At 56.6% G+C, this 23592-nt stretch overlaps 2 protein-coding genes across 3 annotated transcripts in view; both read left to right on the forward strand.

The window, feature by feature from the left end:
• Positions 1-2522: 2522 nt before the first annotated feature.
• On the forward strand, positions 2523-7828 carry ABHD17A (abhydrolase domain containing 17A, depalmitoylase). Its single transcript, XM_062628181.1, has 4 exons — positions 2523-3061; positions 5045-5239; positions 5882-6061; positions 6919-7828. Exons 1-4 carry the CDS (start codon positions 2748-2750, stop codon positions 7142-7144), a joined length of 915 nt encoding a protein of 304 aa, XP_062484165.1. The 5' UTR covers positions 2523-2747; the 3' UTR covers positions 7145-7828.
• Positions 7829-15810: 7982 nt separating this feature from the next.
• The window catches only part of REXO1 (RNA exonuclease 1 homolog), a 38926-nt gene continuing 31144 nt past the window's right edge, over positions 15811-23592 (forward strand). The window contains exon 1 of one of the 2 annotated variants that reach the window (XM_062628182.1): positions 15811-16133. In XM_062628182.1, the coding sequence (XP_062484166.1) occupies positions 15947-16133 (187 nt within the window). In that variant the 5' untranslated portion in view covers positions 15811-15946. Of the gene's footprint in view, positions 16134-22149; positions 22355-23592 lie in introns of those variants that run through there. The other variant, XM_062628183.1, reaches the window with a different exon arrangement.

The raw sequence follows: 23592 nt of genomic DNA on the forward strand, positions 1-23592 counted from the left end.
TCCAACAGCTCCAGGTCCTTGTGCTGAGGGCCCCAGCACTGCACACAGAGCTGCAGCGGTGGTCTCGCAGAGCAGAGGGGCAGGATCACACAGGGGGGGTTCTGTGCTGCTGCAGTACCTGTGCCCGGTGCTGCCAGGGGACAGGAGTGCCCTCACTGCCCGTACTCAGCTCTGTGCAGCTCCCCCAGGCCCTGAAGGGCCAAACCCTCCCTCGGTCCCCGCTGGTTGCTGCTGTGTCCGCCCGCGCTGGCGGGGTCGGAGCGGGACCCGCGGTGCTGGTGGCCATGGGCTGGGGGGTGACGGGGGCCCGGGGCTCGGGACCTGAGCTCCAACCTGGGCCTAAACCAGCACCGCCGCCCCGTATCCGGGAAGGGGGAAGGGGAAGGGGAAGGGGGAAGGGGAAGGGGAAGGGGAAGGGGAAGGGGAAGGGGAAGGGGAAGGGGAAGGGGAAGGGTCCGGCCCCGCTCCGCCCCCGCCGCCATGAGGGGCCGCTGGGGGGGGGGGGGAGTCAATGGTGGGAATGGGGGTGTCGGGGCTGTCAGTGAGGGGAGGCCACCAGCGCGTGGAGGGGGGGCCCAGGCAGGTCCGTGTGTGTGGGACCCCCCCCCACCAGCCAGTGTAGGGTAAGAGGCCGGTGGGTATGGGGCGGGGGGGGGGGGGAGCAGGCCTGGCAGTGGAGGCCCTCAGTGGGGAAGGGAGGGAGGAAGTACCCACTGGTCGGTGCAGGGGGGCCCATACGGTCACTGGGGGGTCCCACACGGTCACTGTGTGCTTGGGGGGGTCTCACACGGTCACTGTGTGCTTGGGGGGTCCCACATGGTCACTGCGTGCTTGGGGGTCTCACATGGTCACTGTGTGCTTGGGGGGTCCCACACGGTCCCTGGAAGGTCCCACATGGTCACTGCGTGCTTGGGGGGGTCCCGTATGGTCCCTGGAAGGTCCCACATGGTCACTGTGTGCTTGGGGGTCCCACATGGTTACTGTGTGCTTGGGGGGTCCCACATGGTCACTGTGTGCTTGGGGGTCCCACATGGTCACTGTGTGCTTGGGGGGGTCTCACACGGTCACTGTGTGCTTGGGGGGTCCCACATGGTCACTGTGTGCTTGGGGGGTCCCACATGGTCACTGTGTGCTTGGGGTGGTCCCATATGATCCCTGGAAGGTCCCACATGGTCACTGCGTGCTTGGGGGTCTCACATGGTCACTGTGTGCTTGGGGGGGTCCCGTATGGTCCCTGGAAGGTCCCACATGGTCACTGTGTGCTTGGGGGTCCCACATGGTCACTGTGTGCTTGGGGGGGTCCCATAGGGTCCCTGGAAGGTCCCACATGGTCACTGTGTGCTTGGGGGGGTCCCGTATGGTCCCTGGAAGGTCCCACATGGTCACTGTGTGCTTGGGGGTCCCACATGGTCACTGTGTGCTTGGGGGGGTCTCATAGGGTCCCTGGAAGGTCCCATATGGTCACTGTGTGTGTATTGCACTCAGGTTAGTGGGTGCCATGTGGCTCCCCCCCTCTGGCTGTGGGGGAGTGCTGGGGTGTGTAGTGTGGGGCGTGGAGCCGGTCCCATGGGGCAGGCAGGGCTGCGTGTCCCCAGCCTCACGCTCCCTCCCTCTGCCTGTGTGGACGCACAGCCCAGCGTGCAGGTCTGCAGGCACTGGACACCCTCCTCCACTGTGGGTGCCCAAGGTCCCGCTGGCACGGTGCTGGGTGATGTCCCCGTGTGCCTCCAGCCCCGGCACCACTGTGGATGGGCACAAACACGAGGGGGGATCTAAATTCAGCCCCAGGCTCTGAAGCGCAGGGCTTGCAGCGGGACTGGGGCATGGGGCATCCCTTCTGAGTATGCCCCATCCCTGGCAGTGCCCAAGGCCAGGTTGGACACAGGGGCTTGGAGCAAGCTGCTCTATGGAAGGGGTCCCTGCCCATGGCAGGGGTTGGAGCTGGAAGAGCTTTAAGGTCCCTTCCAACCCAAACCATGGAATCTGGGATTCTATGGTATTTCCATGCCACATGCCTTCGCCTCATGGCTGGGCGGGAGGCCTCCCCCCTCCACCCTTTCCTCCCCTTTCCTAGCCCTTGGGAAGCAGATGGAGCGAATTCCTGGGGCTGTGGGCTGGTTGACATTCCTCAGCTCAAGCCTGTGCCCAAACTTGCAGAAAATAGTTGCTTTTTTCCCCTCCTTTTCTCCCTTCTCCCCTTTTCCCTGTGGAGCTGGGTGCTCCTGCCGCACGCCCGTGCTGCCACCGCGGGGCTGTGTCCTTTGTACCACCAACTGCATGGCTGTCGTGGAGCGTGTGGTCTGCTCCTGCTGTCCTCTCCCACCTCGGCACGGAGCTGCGTGGGCTCGGAGGTGTTGAAGGCGGCTTCTTTTGGGGGGGTGTGCGTGGGTTGAATGCGAGCGTGGGCGCTGTGAGCAGCGGCTCGGTGTGTGTGTGTTGGAAGGGGGCCCTCAGCCCGCTCCATGTGCTCATGGGAGCTGTGTGCTTGTCCCCATCCGCGGGTCAGGGGGTGCCCATTGCAGAGCCCTCACCCTGCCTTGTCCTGCCCGCAGGCCACCGCTGCTGCCCATGGACACAGGCATGGCGGCTGCCGCAGCCCCAACCAGCGCCGTGGGGGGACTGCTGGCGGCAGCCGAGCCCAGGGCCAGCTGAGGACGGGCCTCCCCGGGCCGTCGTTGTTGCCGGCTTCTGTCCCGTTTGGATCCTCCGTCGCGCCGGGCGCAGCTGCCTTTGGCCTCGCCGCCGTCATGAACGGGCTGTCCATCAGCCAGCTCTGCTGCCTCTTCTGCTGCCCGCCCTGCCCCAGCCGCATCGCCGCCAAGCTGGCCTTCCTGCCGCCGGAGCCCACCTACGCCGTGGTGCCCGAGCCGGAGCCCGTGGGCAGCACCAGCACCGGCTCCCTGCGAGGCGGAGCCGCGGGCCGCTGGAAGCTGCACCTGAAGGACCGGGCGGATTTCCAGTATTCCCAGCGGGAGCTGGACAACATCGAGGTGTTCGTCACCAAAAGCAGCCGAGGGAACCGGGTGGGCTGCATGTACGTCCGCTGCGTGCCAGGAGCCAGGTGAGTTGCCTGTGGACGTGCTGCCCGGCGCTGGTGCTGGGGTTTGACCCTGGCTGGTGAAGTGCTGGCAGGGCATGGTGCCATCCTGCCACTCCTCTCCTTCAGCTGGGTGCCACCTCCTTGCCCTGGCTTGACCCAGCGCCTCGCTGGCCCTGCCGCAGGGGTTTGGAGGCATCCTGGGCCAGCTCAGCTCCCAGGACCGGTCTGGCTTGTGGCAGCTGGGAATGGGGTTAAACCGGGAGCAGAGGCAAAGCCAGAGGCTGTAGTGATACTGGGGCTTCCTGGGCTGTCTCACAGATTGTCCCCTGATATCATGTCAGTGACACAGTCATGGGATGGTTTATGTTGGAAGGGATCTTAAAGCTCATCCAGTTCTGACCTTCCACTGGAGCAGCTTGCTCCAAGCCCCTGTGTCCAACCTGCCCTTGAACACTGCCAGGGATGGGGCAGCCACAGCTTCTCTGGGCACCCTGTGCCAGCACCTCAGCACCCTCCCAGGGAAGAGCTTCTGCCTAAGAGCTTATCTCAGTCTCCCCTCTGGCAGGTTCAAGCCATTCTCCTTGGCCTGTCCCTACAGGCCCTTGTCCAAAGCCCCTCTCCAGGTTCCCTGCAGCCCCTTCAGGCACTGGAGCTGCTCTGAGGTCTCCCCTTCAGGAGCCTTCTCTTCTCCAGGCTGCCCCAGCCCAGCTCTCACAGCCTGGCTCCAGCACAGAGCTGCTCCAGCCCTCGCAGCATCTCCGTGGCTTCCAGCTGCTCCTTTTTATGTTCTTATAATGCTCCAGTTGTGAACTGAGCATCTGTGCCTCACCCCCTTGAGTCTGTAAACTGGGAAGCTGGAGAGGGATGTGGGATGGAGACCTCCCATCTGCTGGTGGCTGGGCATGAGGGGTTTGTTTCCGGACAGGAGGGGACTTGGCAGCTGCTCCCCACGCTGGTGGCACAGCCTGAGGGTTCAGGTGCAGAGGGAGGCCAGGTCCCCAAGCCTGCAGCACCCAGCTGAGCCCATGGCACTGGTATCCTCCCAGGAGCAAAGCACCCTCCAAGGAACAGCATCTGCAGAGACCTCCGTGTGGGGGAACCCAGCCCGGACCTGCCCTCAGCTTGCCAAGGGCTTCAAACCCACCCGGTGGGCTTGGGGCGAGGGGGGGGTGGCTTTCATGGGGTTTGGAGACCTGTGTTATAGGAGGCCTCTGCAGGCTGCCTGGTGGGGACACCCCCTGTCCCCCTCTCCATGCCACAGGTCCTTGGAGAGAGGAATCTGGCGTTGGGTTTGCTCTGCTTCCACATCTGCCTGCCCATGGCGAGGCTCAGCGCTGGCCCCACTCCTAGCACAGGTTGCAGGGCTGGGGGGCAGATCCAGCCCTCCCAAACTCTCCAGGGGCATCAGGTCTCTCATTGTCCTGTCACCACCTTCCTGCTGGGGCATCCAGGCTGGGACATGGACCTCTCTGACCAGCTGTGGGGGCTCGGCAGATCCCTGCAGAGCTGCGGAAGAGAGCCAAGCCTCCATCAATACACTATTAGTTGTAATTTTTAGGATGAACGTTGTTTTTCCTCTTATGGTGGATATTTCTTGTGCCTTGTCACTCCCACAATTCACTTCTCTCCCAGCGGCTGGTGTCTTGCCAGGCTCAGGAGAGGAGAAAAAAAATCACTGTCAGAATTCTTACTTGAAATCCCCATTGGGCAAACGGCCCCAAATCCTGAGCTTTTTACCAAAAATAGACTCCAAATCTTGAACAGAATCCTCCTGCCTTCAGGCTGCCTGTTCCTGCTGGGCCCCGGGTGGGGAGGAGGGTAGGGGTACCAGTGGTTGGATTGGGGGTGTTCTGAGAACCTTCGGTGGTGGCCAGAGAGGTGTCAGGGGTGTCCTGAGGTTCAATCTCTGAAGCAGATGTCCTGGCACATGTGTCCCTGAGCTGCTGGTGGGACCGGGCAGGGTCCGTCGCTAACCCTCACTGCCCATCTCTCCCTGCGCTGCAGGTACACGGTGCTTTTCTCTCACGGCAACGCCGTGGACCTGGGGCAGATGAGCAGCTTCTACATCGGGCTGGGCACCCGCATCAACTGCAACATCTTCTCCTACGACTACTCAGGCTACGGCGTGAGCACGGGCAAGCCCTCGGAGAGGAACCTCTACTCCGACATCGACGCCGCGTGGCAGGCGCTGCGGACGCGGTGAGCGGGGCAGGGGAAGCGGCCACGTTCCTGCTGCTGCCAGGAAAACCCTGGGCTCCGCAGCCTGGAAAACAGGAAATCTCCCAGAAAGGGAACCCAGGCCGCTTGTCACGGGAAGGGGTGGCCGGAAAGCAGCTGCAGGGGAACCCAGAGGGGCAGGGATGCTGCTGCAGTGGGGCTGGCACAAGCTGTGCTCCCCATTGGGCTGTTCCCGGGCTCTTCCCCTGGCTGTGCTCAGCCCTGGCTCCCCAACCAGGCTCAAGGTGCAGCGCTGAGATGGATTCTGCCTCCTCTGTCCTGCCTGTAACCGGGGCTGGTTCGCAGTGTGGCCCAGGCAATGGGGGCTGCCCATTGCAGGTGGGCTCCACAAACACTGCTACTGGCAAGAGTGAGCCTTGACAACCCTCAGAGCTCATCTGGCAGCTCAGCCCTGGCTGCTCCTTGGTCCTTCTGGGGGTGCAGGACAGCTACTTTGTGCCCCACTGTGAGGGGCTGGGATAAGGCAGAGGGGACAGAGCCCCATTCCCCCACCCCAGGAAGCTTTGAAGGGTGCTGTGACCAGAGCAGGATGACACTCCGGGCTGTGTCTCCCAGTGATGTGACTCTGGTGCTTGGGTGCTGACCTGGTCCCTCCTCTCTCAGGTATGGGATCAGCCCAGAGAACATCATTTTGTATGGCCAGAGCATCGGCACGGTGCCCACAGTGGATCTGGCATCCCGCTACGAGTGTGCTGCCATCGTGCTGCATTCACCACTCACCTCTGGCATGAGAGTCGCCTTCCCTGAGACCAAGAAGACCTACTGGTTCGATGCCTTCCCCAAGTGAGTGGCCTGAGGAGAAGGGACAGGGGTCAGCTCTGCAGGGGCAGTGTCCACACCAGCTCTGTCCTGGACACCAGCCCTAGCCATGAGGGGTTATGGTGAAAACCATGGACCTGTCCCCTGTGGCAGGCTTGAACATACCCATTGCATCCTCTTGCTTTGTGTTGGTCCCCTCTGGGGCATTGTAACCCGCCGTGGGGTCACCATGCCCCAGCGTGAGGGCCGCATGTCCCCCTGATGGTGTCACGTCCTGGCCATCCTGTCCCAGTCTTTGCCTGCCTGCTTTGGGCCCCTTGTCAACTACCACAAGCCCCAGGGTTCCCTCTCTCCCCCCTTGGGCTTTTCCCCCTCTGCAGATGGCAGGGCAGTGGCAGGGAAAGGCAGCACTGAAGCAGGACAAGCTCAAGCTTCACCTCTCCCTTACAGCGGGGCCCAAGGGACAGTCCCTGAGCCGGAAGCTGTGGCTGAGAGTCCCCAGCCCACGCTCCACATCCCGATGGCCTCGTGTGGCCTTTGGGGCCGTGCTGGGAACAGCTTCCACTCAAAGCCTGGCACGGCTGAGCTCGGAACGGGGAGGGTCTGTGCTCACACTGTCCTGCAGCGGCCTCCATCGCGTCCCATGGGGCTGTTGTCACTGCTGTCTGGTCCTCGTCTTTCACACTGGGGTAGATCTTGTCCTGGAGCTCCTCCTTGGCAGAAGCTCCATGTCCCAATGCTCTGCTGGGATCAAAGAGCACTTCCTGGTCCCTCTCCCAAAGGGGATGTGTTTTGGGAGGTAAGGGGGGAAAGAGGAATGGGTGTGCCTTGATCCCTGTTCTTACCCCCTCTCATCTCTTCCCCACCCACCTTCTTGGCAGCATTGAGAAGATCTCCAAAATCACCTCTCCCGTCCTCATCATCCACGGCACGGAGGACGAAGTCATCGACTTCTCTCACGGCCTGGCCCTCTTTGAACGCTGCCCCAAGGCTGTGGAGCCGCTGTGGGTGGACGGGGCCGGGCACAATGACATTGAACTCTACAGCCAGTACCTCGAGCGCCTTCGGAAATTCATCTCCCAGGAGCTGGCCAGCCAACGCAACTAGCCATGGGGTGGATGGGGGGGGCTCTCACTGTCCCTCCCCAGTCCCTGCTGCTGGAGGTGCAGTGAGTTTGTACAGCTTCAGCTGCAGGCTCAGGAGAGGGCAGGAGGCCCTGGAGTGGATGGTGCGTTCCCTCTTGGACACGAGCACAGCTCTGCTCCCTCCTGGTGGCACCACTGGCTGGGCTGGCAAGAGATGGCAGCTCCCTCCTTCCCCCTTCCTCAGAAAGATGAGAGCCCATCGGATGGCCTATCCTTGGCTTTGGACACGTCCTCGTCCCCTCTCCTAAACCAGCGAACTCCTGAATCCCTCCTGGCTGCTCTGCTGCTCTGACTATAGCAATAAGGCGAGTTGGAGAGGGCCGGGGGGTCTGGCCCCCTCCCCGGCATCGCTGCAGGGTGGGATGGAGGACGTGGCAGTTCCTGCTCTGGACTGAGCTTTCCCAGTGGTGGCACTGGGGTGCCTGGTGTTCCCCCCATGCCTGGGGCAGAGCCATATCCCCAAGGGGAGTTTGGGGACACACAGTGGAGGTGCCCCCCTGTCCCATACCCCCTCCAGCTTGGCTCTGCTCTGCCTTTTCAGAGCGCTCCCCATGTTCAGGTCATCCCTGGAAAACCTCCTCTGTACCCCTGGGAAATGGGGCGAGGGCACCAGGCACTGAATAAAGAGCAGAGGTTGAATGTTTTACACGTGTGTGCCCTTTCCCTGGGTATTCCTGAGCTGGCTTCCCTGGGCCCCAACCCCTCGGGCTCTGGCCCCTTGGCTTTCCCATGGGCTGATGCCTCTGCCGAGTTGCCAGATGGGGATGGGTGTGGGATGGAGCCCATTTTCTTCCCTGTTGTCTCTTTGAATCAGGCTGTGGGGATGATGGGGGCCCGTTCCCCCATGATTTCCTGTCCTGTTTGATTAAGGGATCCCATGGGAGCAGAGGTTGCGGGTGGCATGGGGACATCCCTATGGCCTCCTGGTGTACCAGGGCCACTGGGGCAGGGGATGAAGGATGCTCTGGAGCTGCAGGGCAGTTCTGAGGGGAGCAGATCTTGGTTTTGACCTGCTCTGTGCCCAGCTCTGCTCCAGTTGTGATTCCTGGTGTGTGGGGGGTGCATCCCACTGTGTTTTGCCCCACAGAAGAGCAGAGTGCTGGGGTTTGGTATCGGCGCCTGCTCGGAAATCACTCCAGGAAGAGCTGTTCCAAGTATCCAGGTGTTTTCCTGCTCCCAGGATGTTCCTTGCCCCAACCCAAGGAGCAAAGCATCACTGCTCCTTCCTGCACCCACAGGGACCTTCACGGGGCTCCCTGGCACCAGTTCCCCCTCCCTGCCCCCTCCCTGGTGCAAGGCCATGGGGCTGGTGGCTCATGTGAGGAGTGGTAATCTCCTTAGCTGGCTCTTAGTGGGGGGGGGGGGGGTCAGGGGCCTTGTGGTGGGGCTCAGAGCACTCAAATGCACCCATTGCTTGGGATTGGGAGCTGTGGGGGGGTGTGAGATGGGGAGCACAGGACCCCCACAACCTTCCCCTCCCCTTGGGACTGGGGCAGGCTGCTCCAGTGAAGGGGGATGCACCCTCCCTTGGTGCTGGGGCTCTGCATGAGCTAGAAGAGGATTTGGATGTTGGGGCCTTTGGTGGTCTCCCCCCTTCTCCAGGGGGTCAGGAGCTGGGATGCGATGCCTGTCTTCTCCCTGAGCATCCCCCCACCCCTCCCCTCACTTCCCCAGCTCACCCCGTGCAGCTGCCGGGTGATTTTAGAGCCTTTCAGCTCGCGTGTGCTGGAAGCCAAAGCCACCGCGGTCACCCAGGCAGGCTCCCAGCTCAGCAGGGCTGGAGCAGCCCCCAGCACCCTAATCCCTGCACAGAGACGTGTTGTTTGCACCAGGGGTATTTTTATCCTCTTAGTGCTGCCTGTTTCCTGCCGAGGACAGGCCATGCCTTGCCCGTGGGGCGGCTCAGGGCTGGTGCGTGGGTTCAGGGGGTGCTGGGGTGCTTTGAGGTTGGGTTTGTGGCGTCTCGGTTTGTGATCAAAGGCGAAAGGACAGAAATGCTCAGCCTGAGGGCTCACAGCTAGACCCAGCTCAGGTACACGGGAGCCCAGTGAGCCGGCTGCCCCCTCCGCGGCGGGGAGCCAGGGCTGTGATCCGTCATCCTTAGGGATCAGAGCTTTTAGGGTCTGGATCCTTTCCTGTTCCTGACCGAGGGGGCTCAGGCTCTGTCCTCACCCAGGCCCAAGCAGCTGGAGTGAGGAAGGAGAAGCCACTAATCCATACATGAGGTACGGGCTCCCTGTAAAGCATGAGGACTTTTTGGGGCGCAGCATCCCCACCAGTGCTGCCAAACTGGTCCATGGCCATCAGGATGGCGCTTGTGTCCCCAGGGCTTGGGAGCACCAGGAGGAGATGGGGAAGGAAAGGAGCTGGGGATGGTCCTGGATGGGGTTTGGTGCCTGGGTTGGGACTGGGGAAGGCAGAATCCAGCCTCAGTGTCCCCAAAGTCCCTCCAGCAGCCAGAGCAGGGACAGGGCAGGTGGCAGCACAGGCAGCTCCTGCACCCATGACTGTGGCAGCGGGGACATGGCTGGGCTGTGGGTTGCATGCGTGTGCATGGATATCCATGTGTGGCTGTGGATAAGGGGACAACATCCTGGGCATCTCAGGAATCCCACAGTGGGAAGGCTGGGATCCCACTGCCTTCAGCAGAGGTGCGATGGCAGCGCAGCCAGGCCGAATGTGGGGACATGGGGCTCACCAGCTGACTGCCCAAGAGGGGTTTAAGTCTCTTTGGGGCATAAATGAGGCTTTTGATGGCCGGGGCCTGCATGCCACAGTCATGAGACCCCATTCACAGGCCGAGCTCAGTCATGGGACCCAGAAAACTGCATTAAAGCATCTTAAGGAGCTTTTTTCCGAGCTCTGCTCTGGTTTTTCACGTGCTTGTCATATGAATGAGGACAGTATAAAAGGGCAGAGGGGAAGGATCCCATCAGTGGTCAGGCTGGGGAGGAGGAGGGATGCCAGGGTGAGGGGCTCTGCATGGCACTGGCTAAGATGGAGGGAAGGGGACAAGGAACCACAAGGAGAGGAGAGGATGTGCTGGCAGCAGGTGCGTGAAGCAGTGACCTAGGGCTGGTGTGGGGACACTGGGGACAGCTCTGGGGGAGCAGAGTCCGTTCTGTCCCTGCCCCTGGAGCAGCAGCGGCGCTGGAGCATCCCTGCTCTTCCCTGGTGAGAGGCAGCGAGTGTGGAGCCGTGATGTGGGGAGGTAGGAGCGCGGGGGGGCACCCAGCACCCTGCTCTGTGGCGGGGGGGGGAACACGACACATCGGTGGTGGGTGCCCAGCGGTCCCCAGAGGTCCCTGTGCTGGGGGTGGAGCTTGGAGCTGTGAGTGGGTAAGGGTGGGATGGACCCATCCAGCTTGTGCTGTGCACATACATGTGTGCACACACCACTTGCACACGGACACATGAGCACACACATGCAGGCTTGCACACGCATTCACATCCACATGTGCACACACACACACACACGCATGTGGATGTGCCTGCATGCGTGTGCACCACCGTGCTGCTCTTTTGGCTCTGCACTCCTCACCCCCATAGCGGGGGTTTCCATGTGCAGCCCCCCAGGGAAGCCAGCGCTGCCCCTGTGTGTGTCTCACTCGCACCCCACATGTCCCAAACCATCGACAGGACAGGAGAAGCAGCATCAGGGCTGCGGGGGAGCTCGATGGGCTGCACATGTGGGGCTGGCCGGAGACCCCCCAGCTCCCCCAACCCCTTCCCTCCCCTCCTCTGTCTCTCCTCTGCAGGAGCACTCGGCGGGAGGAGTGCGGGGCCGGCCCCTGCCCCTGTGAGCTTCCCTTTGTCATCCTATGCCTGAGCGATGCCTGGAGGCTGGGACGGTGAAGGGAGGCCCACGGGTGCCACAGCCCTGCGGCGACAACGCCCGGACAGGACATACAGGACCATGCATATGGGGCAGGGGGATGAATTGTAGTGGGGCTGGAGCACCCTGGGGGGCTGGAGCATCCCTTTGGAGGGGCAGAGCATCCCCTTTGGGTGCACAAAGCATCCCCTGGGGGAGTGGAGCATCCTTCCCAGGCTGGGTGATACCCAGTGGGTAGGGACTGGGCAGTGTGGGATGCAGCAACCACGCCATTGCCTCTGGCAATGGAGGGGCTGGGGAGGGAGCAGGATGCTGCAGCAGGGCCAGGGAGGATTCCCATATGGGCCATGGCAGGATACATGAGGATCATGTACCAGTACCAACCAGGATGGGATGCCAGGAGCATTGGGACAGGCCCATCCCTGTGAAGAGACAACCTGGCATGAGGACATCGGAGCAGCTCTGAGGAAGACAATGGAAAAACTCCCACATGGATGCAGATAAAATCTGAAACCCCCACTGAGGGGAGCAGAAACGTGCCCTGGAGGTGCTTTTATAGAGTGATGTAAACCAAGCAAGAGGCGAATGCCTGCAAGGAGGGAGGCTGCTGCTACAGGAGCATCTCCATCCCGTTTCCTCTTTTTTGGCTCTTTTCCCCCCCAAAACCTCAACCCAATACACCCTGCCACAGGTTTATCACAGGGTGGGGATCGTGGTGGGGAGGCAGGGACCCACTTTGCCTGTGGCTGGGCCTGGGCTGAGGGGTGGGGATAAGGTTTTGGGGCCTCTCCAGAGGTTTGGGTGCCCCAGGGCTGGATCCATCCTCCTGCCCTGAGGCACAAGCCAGGAGCATCCCCTGTGGCAGGTCTGGAGCCATGTTTCTGGGCTGCATCCTTTGCTCAGTCCCAGTGTGCTGGGGAAGCCCACCACAGTGTGAGGTACCCAGGAAGGGGCTGTGGTGGTGATGGGTGCAGCCCTGATGTAGGGACTGACTCTCCCAAGCCAGGAGAGGGGCACCCACCAGCACAGCCCTCGCTCCTGAGGGGTGCCCACATCCTTAGGGATGCTGGCACACATCCCTCTGTGCTGCCCTTTGTCCCATGTGAGGACCTGTGACAACCCTGCCCGAGGTTGTTCCCCTCCTTAAACCTCTCCTGTCTCCTTTAGCTGGGGCATTTGGCTGTTGGATGTGAGCCATGCTGGGGAGCAGAGCATCAGCATCAGTCACAGCTCAGATCCACCCGGATGGGTGAATCTGGGGGGGACTGTTCTCAGAGGACCCCCACCTCGTGTGTGCAGGGACCCTCGGGACCACTTCCAGTGCTGCTAACCGGGAGCTGGTCTCAGTTACGGGAGCTGCCCTTCCCATATGGGGAAGTGAAAACCTGAACCCATTTCAGGCAGTTTTCCCATATGGGATCCTCCAGGTCTGGACAGAATTGAATGGTTTATATTATTTTATATTATTTTGGTTTATTTTGCCAGCTTGGGAGTTGAGCGAACGCGGGGTGAGAAGTACATGGAAGGGAAATGCTGTTATTCAGTGTGTGCCTGCGCACAGTCCTCTCCCTACAGCTGAAGTTATGTAAAATAGATTTATTTACACCACAGAAATAAAAGTGCTTCCTTTTTTTTTGTGGGGGGAAACCAGCTTCTTGCTTTTCCAGTCCTTGGGGAAGGTAGGAGTGTGTGTAGGGATGCTCAGTGCAAGCCCTCCCCAGGTACCTACCTACTAAAGCACCTTGTGTCGGCTCTTGCTGGAGGAGCTGCTCATCTCCTGTGGGTCCTGCTTTAAGGTGTCCCAGGGCCAGCTGCTGCTTGTCCCAAACCCGACAGCACCGGGCATTGGTGTCCTGCTCACCCTGCCCTGCGTTCTGGCTGGGTGCAGTGCTGGGTTCCTCTCCTGACGTCCTCAGCTCCTGGACTCAATGGGCAGCAGCATCACCCTGCTGTGATGCCGTGGAAATAAAGGGGTTTGTCTTTTGGTTTTGCCACGAACCACGGCTTCTGTAAGCCTTCCCTTGGCCTCTCTCAGGGCACAGCACAGCTCCTTCTGTGCCTTTCTCTGCATCGTCCAGCTGACTCCCTGCACTGCCCTATCTCCCATCTCTCCTTTCACAAGGGACGAGGCTTTCCCAGATGACCCCTTCCCTCTGGACTGGAGCTTCTGGCTCCACATCATGGGATTTCTCCTCCAAAGGGCTGGCTCACTCGCTGGCCTCCCCAGCCTGCTGAAGGTGGAGAATCCCTGCCCTGGAAGCTCAAGGTAGAGGCAGTGCCGGGTGGTACCCAGGAGCTGCAGATGCCTCTTGCCTGCTCCACAGGCTGCCCCTCCCCGGCCAGCTTCACATCGAACTGCTGCTACCATGTGCCTAAGTTTCCCCAGTGGTAAATACGAGTGTGGTGACTGCCTGAGGAATCATGGAATGGGTTGGGGTGAAGGGACCTTAAAGCTCATCCAGTCCCAACCCCTGCCACGGGCAGGGACCCCTTCCACTAGAGCAGCTTGCTCCAAGCCCCTGTGTCCAACCTGCCCTTGAACACTGCCAGGGATGGGGCAGCCACAGCTTCTCTGGGCACCCTGTGCCAGCGCCTCAGCACCCTCCCAGGGAAGAGCTTCTGCCTTATCTCCAACCTGAACTTCCCCTGTTTGTCTGAACCCATCACCCCTTGTCCTACAGCTGCAGTCCCTGATGAAGAGTGATTCAGAGAAAACTCCAGAACAAACTCACCAACAAAGGTTTCAAGCAGGCATTCTTTACGGAGACATGGGAGATAGCTCCTCCTAACGTGTGTCATGCAGGCCATCCTTACACGGTCACTGGGCATATTGCATCATTTTCCAGCATGCACACAAAAGTGGGATGGCGGTCTTTAAGGGTCACTTTTCCCACCAATCTTCATAACCAGCTTAATTAACATTACAGACATAGCAACCATCCTGTCCTTCTACTTATCAGTTAAACTGCGCCCACCTTGGACATCTGCTAGGCCCACATACTCCCCATCCCCAGGTCCCGTTTTTTTATTCTGCTTTTCATACACTTTTTGTACTAAGATCCTAAGGACCTAAAACTATGTCAACTACCTTCAAGCACCACAGCTATTTTCCATTCCAGAGCCATCAAACTTAACGTTACTTAGAACTGATTACATTGTGCTGTTGTGCCTCCTTGTCTCAAGAGCCCCTCTCCAGCATCCTTGCAGCCCCCTTCAGACACTGGAAGCTGCTCTGAGGTCTCCACGCAGCTTCTCTTCTCCAGGGTGAACAGCCCTGTGATAAACACATAAATGTATTGGCTTTCACTAATCATAGGTGTGGTTATGTGGATATAACTGAACCAGTTTATAATAACAGAAACAAAACTCACTAAAGACACAAGACTAGACAAGTTAGAAAGGTTCAGATCGCTTGACCAAAGCAGAGTCACGTAGCAGAAGAATTTGTAAAGGTAAAAGAAAGAAGAAGGGGGAGGCTTGATATAAGGAAAGCTGGTGCCTGGAAAACATAGAGTACTTTTTAGCTTAACTTAGGTGGCAGAAAGAGAACAATGTTTATGTTGTAAGTGTGTGGAATGTAGTGGCCCCACTAAGCATGGGTTAATTGTTTCACACCAGTCTTCTGAAGTACCTTTAGTTTTAAAGAACAATGTTTGTGTTGTAAGCCTGTGGTGAGAGAACAGGATTTAGTGGCCCCACTAAACATGAATGAGTTATTTCACACCATCCTTCTCATTATCAGTTAGTTTCCAGACAGAGCCTCCCAAGGCTCTGCTAGCTTGGGATACTCCTTGTCTGCCCATCCTGCAATAAATTTTGCAGGAAGGTCACACTGTTTTAAATCCTTGCTAGTTACCAGAATAATTACAGCTATAGCTGGTTGTGTGATTGCTGGGGGGTCCAGTTGTGACAAAGGTGAGAAGTACACTGTGAGGAAGACTGCTTACTTCATCCTCAAGCCCCCTGCTCACAATCACTTCAGAGCCATGTGCAGATGTCAAGAGGAGACTTATGATTATAAATTCTCGGAGCTAGTTATAAAATCCCCTGCCTCTATGCGGGAGTTATGAATATGCATGTAACTAATGTAATAGTGAAAGTATATAAACCTGAAACAAACACTAATCACTTGCGCCTCTGGCTCCTGTCATGCGCGCAGCACTGTTGCTTTTGCTTTGACTTTGTCCCTCAATAAAACCTTGTTATCTCGTGTAGAGGAGTGAGTTCGTATTTCACAGCCCCAGCGTTCTCAGCCTGGCTCCATGCAGGAGCTGCTCCAGCCCCTGAGCATCCTCATGGCCTCCTCTGTGCTGGCTCCACCAGCTCCATGTCCTTGTGCTGAGGACACCAGCACTGCACCCAGTGCTGCCAGTGGGGTCTCAGGAGAGCAGAGCAGAGGGGCAGGATCCCCTCCTTCGCCCTGCTGCTCACGTTCCTTTGGAGGCACCCCACGATACGGTTGGTTTCTGGGCTCGTGTTCAGTTTCTCACCGACCAACACCCCAAGTCCCTCTCCTCAGGACTGCTCTGAATCTCTTCTCCTCCCAACCTGCATCTGTGCCTGGGTTTGCCCCGACCCAGCTGCAGGACCTCGCACTCGGCTTTGCCCAGCTCCATGAGGTTGCCATTGGCCGCCCCACACGCAACCCAACCTCCCTCAGCGCCTCCGCCGCCCCGCGGCCGCCATTATCCCCTCAGGCTCCCGCCGCGTCCCCTCGCCCCGCCCTGCCCCGTGGCCCCGCCCCTCGCCGCGCTCAGGCGCGCTGCGGGCAGCCCTGTGCGGGCAGCGGCGTCGCGGGGGCCTCGCTGCTGGGCCTGGCAGTTCCAAGATGGCGGCGGGGCCGGTACCGGCGGTGTGAGGCGGGAGCGCGTTGTCGCCGCCCGCTCCTCCTCCATCCCCGGCCCCGCGCCCCGCCCCGCAGCCGGCGGGATGTTGAGATCCACCGGCTACTTCCGCGGCATCGACTGCCCGTTCCTCAACGCCGGGGGCCCGGGCGGGGGCCCACCCTGCCGCCGGCCCTACTGCCACTTCCGGCACCCCCCGGTGGCGGCGGCGGCGGCGCGGTGCGGAGCCTCCGGTGGCCCCGTCTCGGGGCTCGCAGTCGGTCACGGCGCAGGTACGGCCCCGGCCCGGCCCGGCTCCCTGGGCCGCGGTACCTCCTTCCCCTCCGTTTGTCGTTCTCCCTGCTCGGACTGGGGTTGGTCCCGGCCCTGCGCCGCTCCCCACCCAGTCCCTACCTCGCAGCAGCAGCGTGTCCTCCCCTGGCAAGGGCAGGACCGTGTCCTTCCTCCTCCTCACGCCCGCCCGCCCTCCAGGGCCTGAATCTGCCTCTGAGTCCTCTAAATCCCACCTGCCCGCGGGGCTCTCGTGTTTCCCCTTCAAGCCCCTCTCGAGTGCGGTGTATCCCCATCACCCAGGTGCGTCCCCCTTGCCCCTGAGCTCTTGTGTTTGCCTGTGCTCGGCCCTGCCCGCGCTCTGGGCCCTTGCTTGTCACCTCTTGTTGCATCTGGAGGAGGGTCTGAAGGGGCTTTTTTGCCCCTTTTGGTGTGAGAGAGGCGGGTGCCTCCCGCGCCTCATCATCGGTGGCATCCTGCAGTTGCTATCTGACACAGGGGAGGTGATGAGCAGCTTTACAAAGTACCTGCTTGCCTGAGGACAGCCTGATGGAGGCTGCAAGAGGACAGCTCTCTTCTGGTCCCTTTCTTTGTCCCTCCGGGCAACCTGGCTCACGTGGCAATGAGGTGTCATTGTGCCTTGCAAACCACTGCTGACAATAACTGTGCTGTCACATCCCTGCAGGAGGTGCATGGATTTGGGGACCTGGAGGAGATGGGTTTTCTAGCCCAGTCCTGGTGGGTTGCCCTGCAGGGCTGTGGTGAGCTGGAGCCCCTCCTCGTGAGGACTGGAGTAAGGCATGGAGTGCTGCGAGGCTTCTCGAAGCTTGTCTACCAAAGAGCTACTGAGCTATTCTCCTCTGTTCTTCCAGCAACTCTTGTTGTTTTACTTACATTATTTGCTGATCTCTTTATTTTATTTGGAGAGAAAAGCTTTTATTCCTCTCCTTAGAAGAATGCTGCTTGCTTTCGTTTTGTTAACACTTTGTTATTTCAGCAGGTGTTCTTGCTGGTGTGCATGGTCTCTTAACAACCTGAAGCGGAAGTTGTCAAAATAAAGCACAAGTTACGGGGTTTTTTATTGTGTTTGCCTAACTTCAGGTTATCCAGAAGTTTGGAAGACCATTAATTCTTTGTGGCTCCTGGTTACCAGGTCAACTTACCACGACTGTGGTTTAGTTGAAAATAAAGGAAGCTTACTCAGGCCTGTCACAGGCAGACCGATGTCGTGTTAGAAAGACAAAAGATTTCACCTCTTTCAGTGTTCTTTTGCATTTGAAAAGGTCCCTATGACCCTTCAGGGTGGTTCTGTAGGTGCTTGATGCAGTCCTCTTTCGGTTTACTGTTCCTATTTCTCTCTAAAGACCTATAACGAGTCAGTTTTGGAATCAGACTTGCTCATTTGGGTCTGAAACAGATGCTGCTGTACTAAATAAGAACGGGTGCTGGTTTTGGTTTTCGAAACGGGGAAGTGAAGGTTGGTCTTCAGTAAAACCTCCTGGTGCACCTGGAAAGTGTGTGCAGCTTCTAATACCATCTGAAAAGTGTTAATGCAAGAGTTGAGTGTGAATGGCAAGAAAGAAACCATCTCAGTGTCTTGTTAGGCCTGGCTTGGATGTTCATGCCTCAGGAGAACTGGTGTTCTGGGGAGTGAGAGGGGTTTAATTGTGGTGTTAGGGCTCTAGAAGAAGCTCTGGCTTTTGAAAAACAAAAGCTAGAGTGTGGCTTAGTTTTCCTGGGTAGAAATATCTGCCACTTGTGAAAGAACAGGATCATAAAGCTTAACTTCCAGCCTGCTGCCTCCCACATCCCACCACCGGCTCCGTGCCTCTTCCTGCCCCCTTTCCCAAACTCTTGGCCTCTAATGTATGACACAGCTGTCATAAACAGGGATCCGTAAGTTCTGCCTCTGCTCAGTGTCGGATTTGAGCCATTTTTGCTATGTTGGTTTCGATTGAGAAATGGAAGCTGCTGCAGAGTGCTGCCTTTAGAAAGGACTCTGCTGGCCTTGCGAAAGGGGCCTGGTTTCTATAGGAGCAGAGGAGGCTTTGGCAGTTATTTTGTAAGCAGTGCTATGGCTTAGCTTCATCTGAAGGGTTCAGGTCGGAGAGCTCCTGTCTTTTCCTCTGTCTGAAGCTCATCTAGCCTGGAAGGATGTATTTAAGATTTACACTAGAGGGTGTAGTAGTTTAGCTGGCAGTCAGGCAACCATCTTCTTGAGAGCAGGTTCTCAGCCAACGGAAGCCTGTCTTGTTTTAAAGTAGCTTTATAACAGTGCACTTGGGCATATTTGACCTATTTAAACGTGTCACTCAAGAAATAAGCTTTGAAAACATACCCACCTGCTTTGGCAAAAAAAGTTATCTACACCAAGAGTTATAGTTTTCTGGTACAGTGCTTAGAAAAAAGGGTAACATCTAAAGAACCAGCCTTCTAAGCATATTGATTTGAAACTGATGCTGACTTTGATGTTTAAGGATCACTGTAGCACTGGCAGTAACCCCAAAACTCTTAGTAGATCTTCTGTAGCCTTGAAAATAGCTTTTGAAAGCTGAGGAGTGGAGCTGGCCTTGCCAGGCTGTGGTGGGAGGAGGCTGTGGATGCATGCCAGATGGAGCAGAGAGGAGGTGAAAAGAGGAATTAATTGGGACATAGCACTGTTCCCCTTTTCTTTGTTCCCCCCACCCCTCAATCCAGACTTGCTGAAGAGTGGTCTGTTCAGTTGTTCATAATAGATGATCCTTATTTTTCATACAGTGCTCTTATGGTCCCAGCCACTGGAAGATAGTGGTGAAGAGGCCTTCATGCCTGTTAGATCAGCAGCAGCAGGAGGCCTGAGTTCCCCCCTGCCTGCTGCTGTTCGCATATTGCAGCATTCCCTTTTCTTCTCCTCTGAAAGCAGCTCAGTAAATACAAACTTGTCAGGTGAGGAGGGAGCCAATGGGCTAGGGCACATTTCTGAGCTCTGGAATATATGATACTGGAGATCTGTTCCCTTGTCTTTACTGCAGGTATCTGCCTGCATGGTAAAAGACTGGGGCTGCCTGGAAGCTTGTGGAAATCCAGGGCTGGCTGAAAGCTGAGGAAGGTGCTGGGATGGCAGCATGCATCCCTATCTCCGCAGCAGTGTTGGTGGGCTGGGAAGTGGGGTGTGAGCCTGGGGAGGACTGGGAATCTGGCGATCGCAGATTCTCATCCTGACTTGGCTGAAGTGCTTTTTCCAGCTACAAAATGACTAAACCCCACCTGCTTCAGAGCAGGATGAAAAGATTATTGAATGTGTGTGAAGTGCTTTGAAAGCATGCTGTGTAAGTAGGAGGGAAGAACTGCCTTCAGTCCTAAAAGCATCTCTTCAAGAGCTGTAGAGGAGAAAAATAGGGCTCTCTTTAAAGTCTAGGTCCTGAGTATGCTGAAAGACATAAAAGAATTGTAATACGTCTCCTCATAAATATCTTAAGGAAACCAGCTCTTTGGTTTGATGGTAGCTGTCAGGAGATGCATAGGAGGTGGATGTTTTTTTCAGTCCGGAGCCAAAAGCTGCATCCAGGTTGAGAGGTCCAAGTTCCTCTTTGTCTGCTCTGATCCTTGTGTCAGCATGAGCAAAGCTTTCAGCACCCAGCTCGAAATACTTAAGACTGGTGTGTCTTGGCAGTTGCTAGGCATTTTTCTGTTACGGTCAGAGGTGGTGGAGCAGTTTTCTTGCTGTGTGGATTTTGTATTTGGGTGGGCAAGGCTTTGCTGATGGCATCTTTGAAAGGTGTCTGGATGGGTTGGTTTGGTACCCTGTGATTTGCACTCCCCAGCCCACAAGTTAAGCTGCTGTAACACTGGCTCCTGTTGGCCCAGGTCAGTTGCAGAGAAATACTTAGACTTATCTCCCCAGCTTTAACCCTGCTGATCCTGGCGCTGGTGTAGGAAGACACTTTGCTTCTCCCTTCTTCAGAGCCTTCATTCAAAAAGCAACCACGTGGGATAGCTGTGATGTGTACCTAAAATGCTGTTCCAAATAATATTTGGTAAAACCTAAAGAGGCTCTGTAAATGCGAACCCCCAGATTTAATCCTTCTCAGCCCATGTGGCACCACGGGATCAAGGCTGTTGTCTTCTTCGCTGGTCAGGTTCCCAATACAGCACATTACTGAGGGGCTGCACATTAAACTCTGCCATGTTTGGTGGGAGCAGCCTCTCTGCTTTGTCTAAGATTGCCTTTACATTACTTATATTGCAGTGCAGGTTCACACCGTGTGTAGAAAGGAGGAGTAAGAAAGCCTTTACAGATGCATTTTCCTTCTTGAGATTCTTGTAGGAAAGAGCTTTTATTGTTGTATTTGCCACAGGGAAATGGAATGAGATGGAAATTTCTTAACTGCCTTCATTATGGGAGAGGAAATGGGGTGGCTGAGCGTTGTTGGGTGCTGTAGCATGTGGGGACATTGCTCATACTGCTTCCCCACCCCCCAATTGTTTTTTTTAGGCCAGAAATGACCAAAATGTCACCAGTGGATGTTTTTTTCCTTACTGAGTTCTGAAATGAAGAACAGAAACCCCATGTGATGGTAAGGTCGGGCCATGCCTCCTCATGGCCATCAGCGTGGTGGCTTCCCAGTGGTTGGGGATTTCTGGTCACATACCCTGTCAGTGGTGGCAGGTTTCCTGTGGGTGCTCAGCTGCAGCTGCTCTCTGTGTTGGGATTTCAGTGTGGGCTGATGGGGCACTGCCAAGTTCTGGTCTTTCTGCAGGTGGGGAGACTTGGTCCTGAGCTTGTGTGTGGCTCTTCCTTGCTCCGGTTACAGACGTGTGAAAAGCAGGAGGTGGGAGCAAATCTCTGTCAAGCCGGGAGGATTTTGAAGGCTAAAGGTGCAGTGACCTGCCTTGGTGTTGGAGGTGCTGCAGTTTTGAATGTGTGTGTGAGCTGCCTGCTCTCTGCCTGCCACAGGAGCCCTTTGTCTCCTCTGATGGGATTTCTCTCTCCAGTGTGGAATATCTTACCTGACATTTAAACACTTCCTCCGATTTTTCATAGAATTGTTGAATCCCAGCCCGGTTTGGGTTGGAAGGGACCTTAAAGCTCCTCCAGCTCCAAGCCCTGCCACGGGCAGGGACCCTTTCCACTGGAGCAGCTTGCTCCAAGCCCCTGTGTCCAACCTGGCCTTGAACACTGCCAGGGATGGGGCAGCCACAGCTTCTCTGGGCACCCTGTGCCAGCGCCTCAGCACCCTCCCAGGGAAGAGCTTCTGCCTAAGAGCTCATCTCACTCTCCCCTCTGGCAGGTTAAAGTCATTCTCCTTGGCCTGTCCCTACAGGCCCTTCTCCAAAGCGCCCCTCTCCAGGTTCCCTGCAGCCCCTTCAGGCACTGGAGCTGCTCTCAGGTCTCCCCTTCAGGAGCCTTCTCCTCTCCAGGCTGCCCCAGCCCAGCTCTCTCAGCCTGGCTCCAGAGCAGAGCTGCTTCAGCCTCTTGATCATCTTTGTAGCCCTCCTTTCCTCCCCTAATCGAGCACTGCAGGGCTGCGTTAGCGCTGAGGAAATGGAAATCACAACTCATTGGTCCAGGGTTTGCCAAACCACTTTCCCAGTGCTGGGTGAGGCGGATGTGAGGTGCCAGCCCAGTGTGGCAGCTCACCCAGTACCAGCAAGGCAGCAGCTCTGGGTGCAGGCAGGCAGAGGCAGGCACTAACAGGCAGGGCCAGGTCGGGTCATCTCCCTCCCCTGCAGCTTCCTTCCCTGCTGGGACTGAGCACGGAATGTGGGGCTGGAGAAGTGGGGTAGTGTTGGGCACTGGCTGGGAAGTGAGCTGCTTTGTGGGCTCAATGAGATCTCGCAGCATGACCCTGGGGATCGTTCTTTGGGGAGACCATTGCGTGTGCCAGCTCGTGTTGCTCAAATCAAGTCCAAATCAAAGCGTACGGTTGGGAAAGTGAGATCAAAAGATCCCCCAAGCTGATGGTAGTGCTGCGAAAGAAGCAAACAGTCCAAAAACCCCTACAGACACTCGAGTAAAACCCAGTCCCATTTGGGAGTAAATGAGGGTGAAGGCGGGACTTTGGCTTGGGAAGTCCTGCCCTAATTATCTCCGTAGCCCAGAGAGTGCTTTGTCAGCACATGGGCAGCGGGGTTGTGCCAGAAGCCTTTGCTGGAGTGTCTTAGCAGCACCAAGCAGGTATTAAAAGCCTCAAGTACAGCATGAACAAATATCTGCAGTATTTATTAACCACGGGGAGCTCAGGTAATTCTTTGAAGTTTTTGACTTAACTGTGGAGTGAACTTGGGTTTTTTGTGTGGGTTGCAGGACGTGAAGAAGCAACTGCAAGAGAAGGGCCTTCTTCAGAGAGGTTTTCACGTGTTAGCCATTCATTTAATGTGACACCTTGGTTCCTCAGGCTTCCATCTGCCTCTGAAGTAGAGGGAGGATGCAAAAACCTCAGCTCTGCTTTGAGAGGGTTTTGTTGCACCAGGATTTTCATTGCCCTGTGGGATATACGGCCTCTTTATGAAAGAGAAGATCTGCGCTGAGGAGCAGGCAGTGTGTTGGGTTTGCTGCTCAAGGGTCCGGAGCTGCAGGTGGCCGAGTTGTAAAGGAATTGTGGAATTCCAGCTTTTGAATTAACTAAAGCTGGACAAGTTTTAAAAGCTGTGTAAGTTTTGGTTCTAGCCCTTCATAAGTCTCAGCTGAAGTTTCTTAAATGGAATAGGGCTTGAAAAGTGCTTTTCTTTAGTTTTGAGTATTGTTTTTAAAAGTGTCTACTTTGACTGTGTTGAAATCCTGTAGTTTTGTTTTTGTTTTTTTTTTAAACTTAAATGGGAATTCTTTACCCAAAATAATGAAAGAAAAAAGTCAGGTGTTGATAACTTATCTTGAGCGAGCCAGAAGGCGGCTGAAATGAAGGGAATGGTGAGTGAGGTGAAGTGTTGCTGCTTGTGACCATGCTGGGCAAAGGAAGTTCTTAAGGTGGAGCTGAACAGAGGGAAAAGAAGACAGCAGGATACTTGAAATACTTCTTTTCTTTTTCTTTTCCTTCTGCTTCTTTGCAAGGATGACTTGCTCTGGTAACTGAGTCTTGGAGTAAATCCTTAGTTTTACTGGAGATAGGGAAATATTTCCCTGACCTTTTTCCCAGAAACACAAAAAATAAACCCCTTGTTATGTTTTTTTTTTCCCAACAGAATTTCAACTTTTCTTATATATTGAGGAATAACTTTAAAGGTAAAATGAGAGAGGGAGTGGAAAAATCTCCAAAGAATCCAAACATTGAGTATCCAGATTAAAATGGTGAGACACCACTTGTGACTTGCCTCTGATGTTCTTTGCCTCCCACTGTTGTGTTAGCACCAGGGCGGGTGGGACCATCCATCACTGTGGCCATGCAGGAATGTAAATGATGGCTTTTGCATGGGCCTGACCATCGTGTTCTGGCTTCTGCAGCCTCATACTTAACTAATGTTGCTGTGTGGAGCCATGGTGGT

The sequence above is a fragment of the Pezoporus occidentalis genome, unplaced genomic scaffold, assembly GCF_034315485.1.
Source record: "Pezoporus occidentalis ecotype Australia unplaced genomic scaffold, CSIRO_AGI_Poc_V1 ctg310, whole genome shotgun sequence".
NCBI lineage: Eukaryota > Metazoa > Chordata > Aves > Psittaciformes > Psittacidae > Pezoporus > Pezoporus occidentalis.

Bases quoted from the DNA above. Each gene is read 5' to 3' on its own strand.
- ABHD17A (XM_062628181.1), top strand. From the start codon at position 2,748: ATGAACGGGCTGTCCATCAGCCAGCTCTGCTGCCTCTTCTGCTGCCCG. The intron at 5,240-5,881 runs GTGAGCGGGGCA...CTCCTCTCTCAG, and splicing joins TGGCAGGCGCTGCGGACGCG to GTATGGGATCAGCCCAGAGA. The intron at 6,062-6,918 runs GTGAGTGGCCTG...CCTTCTTGGCAG, and splicing joins TGGTTCGATGCCTTCCCCAA to CATTGAGAAGATCTCCAAAA.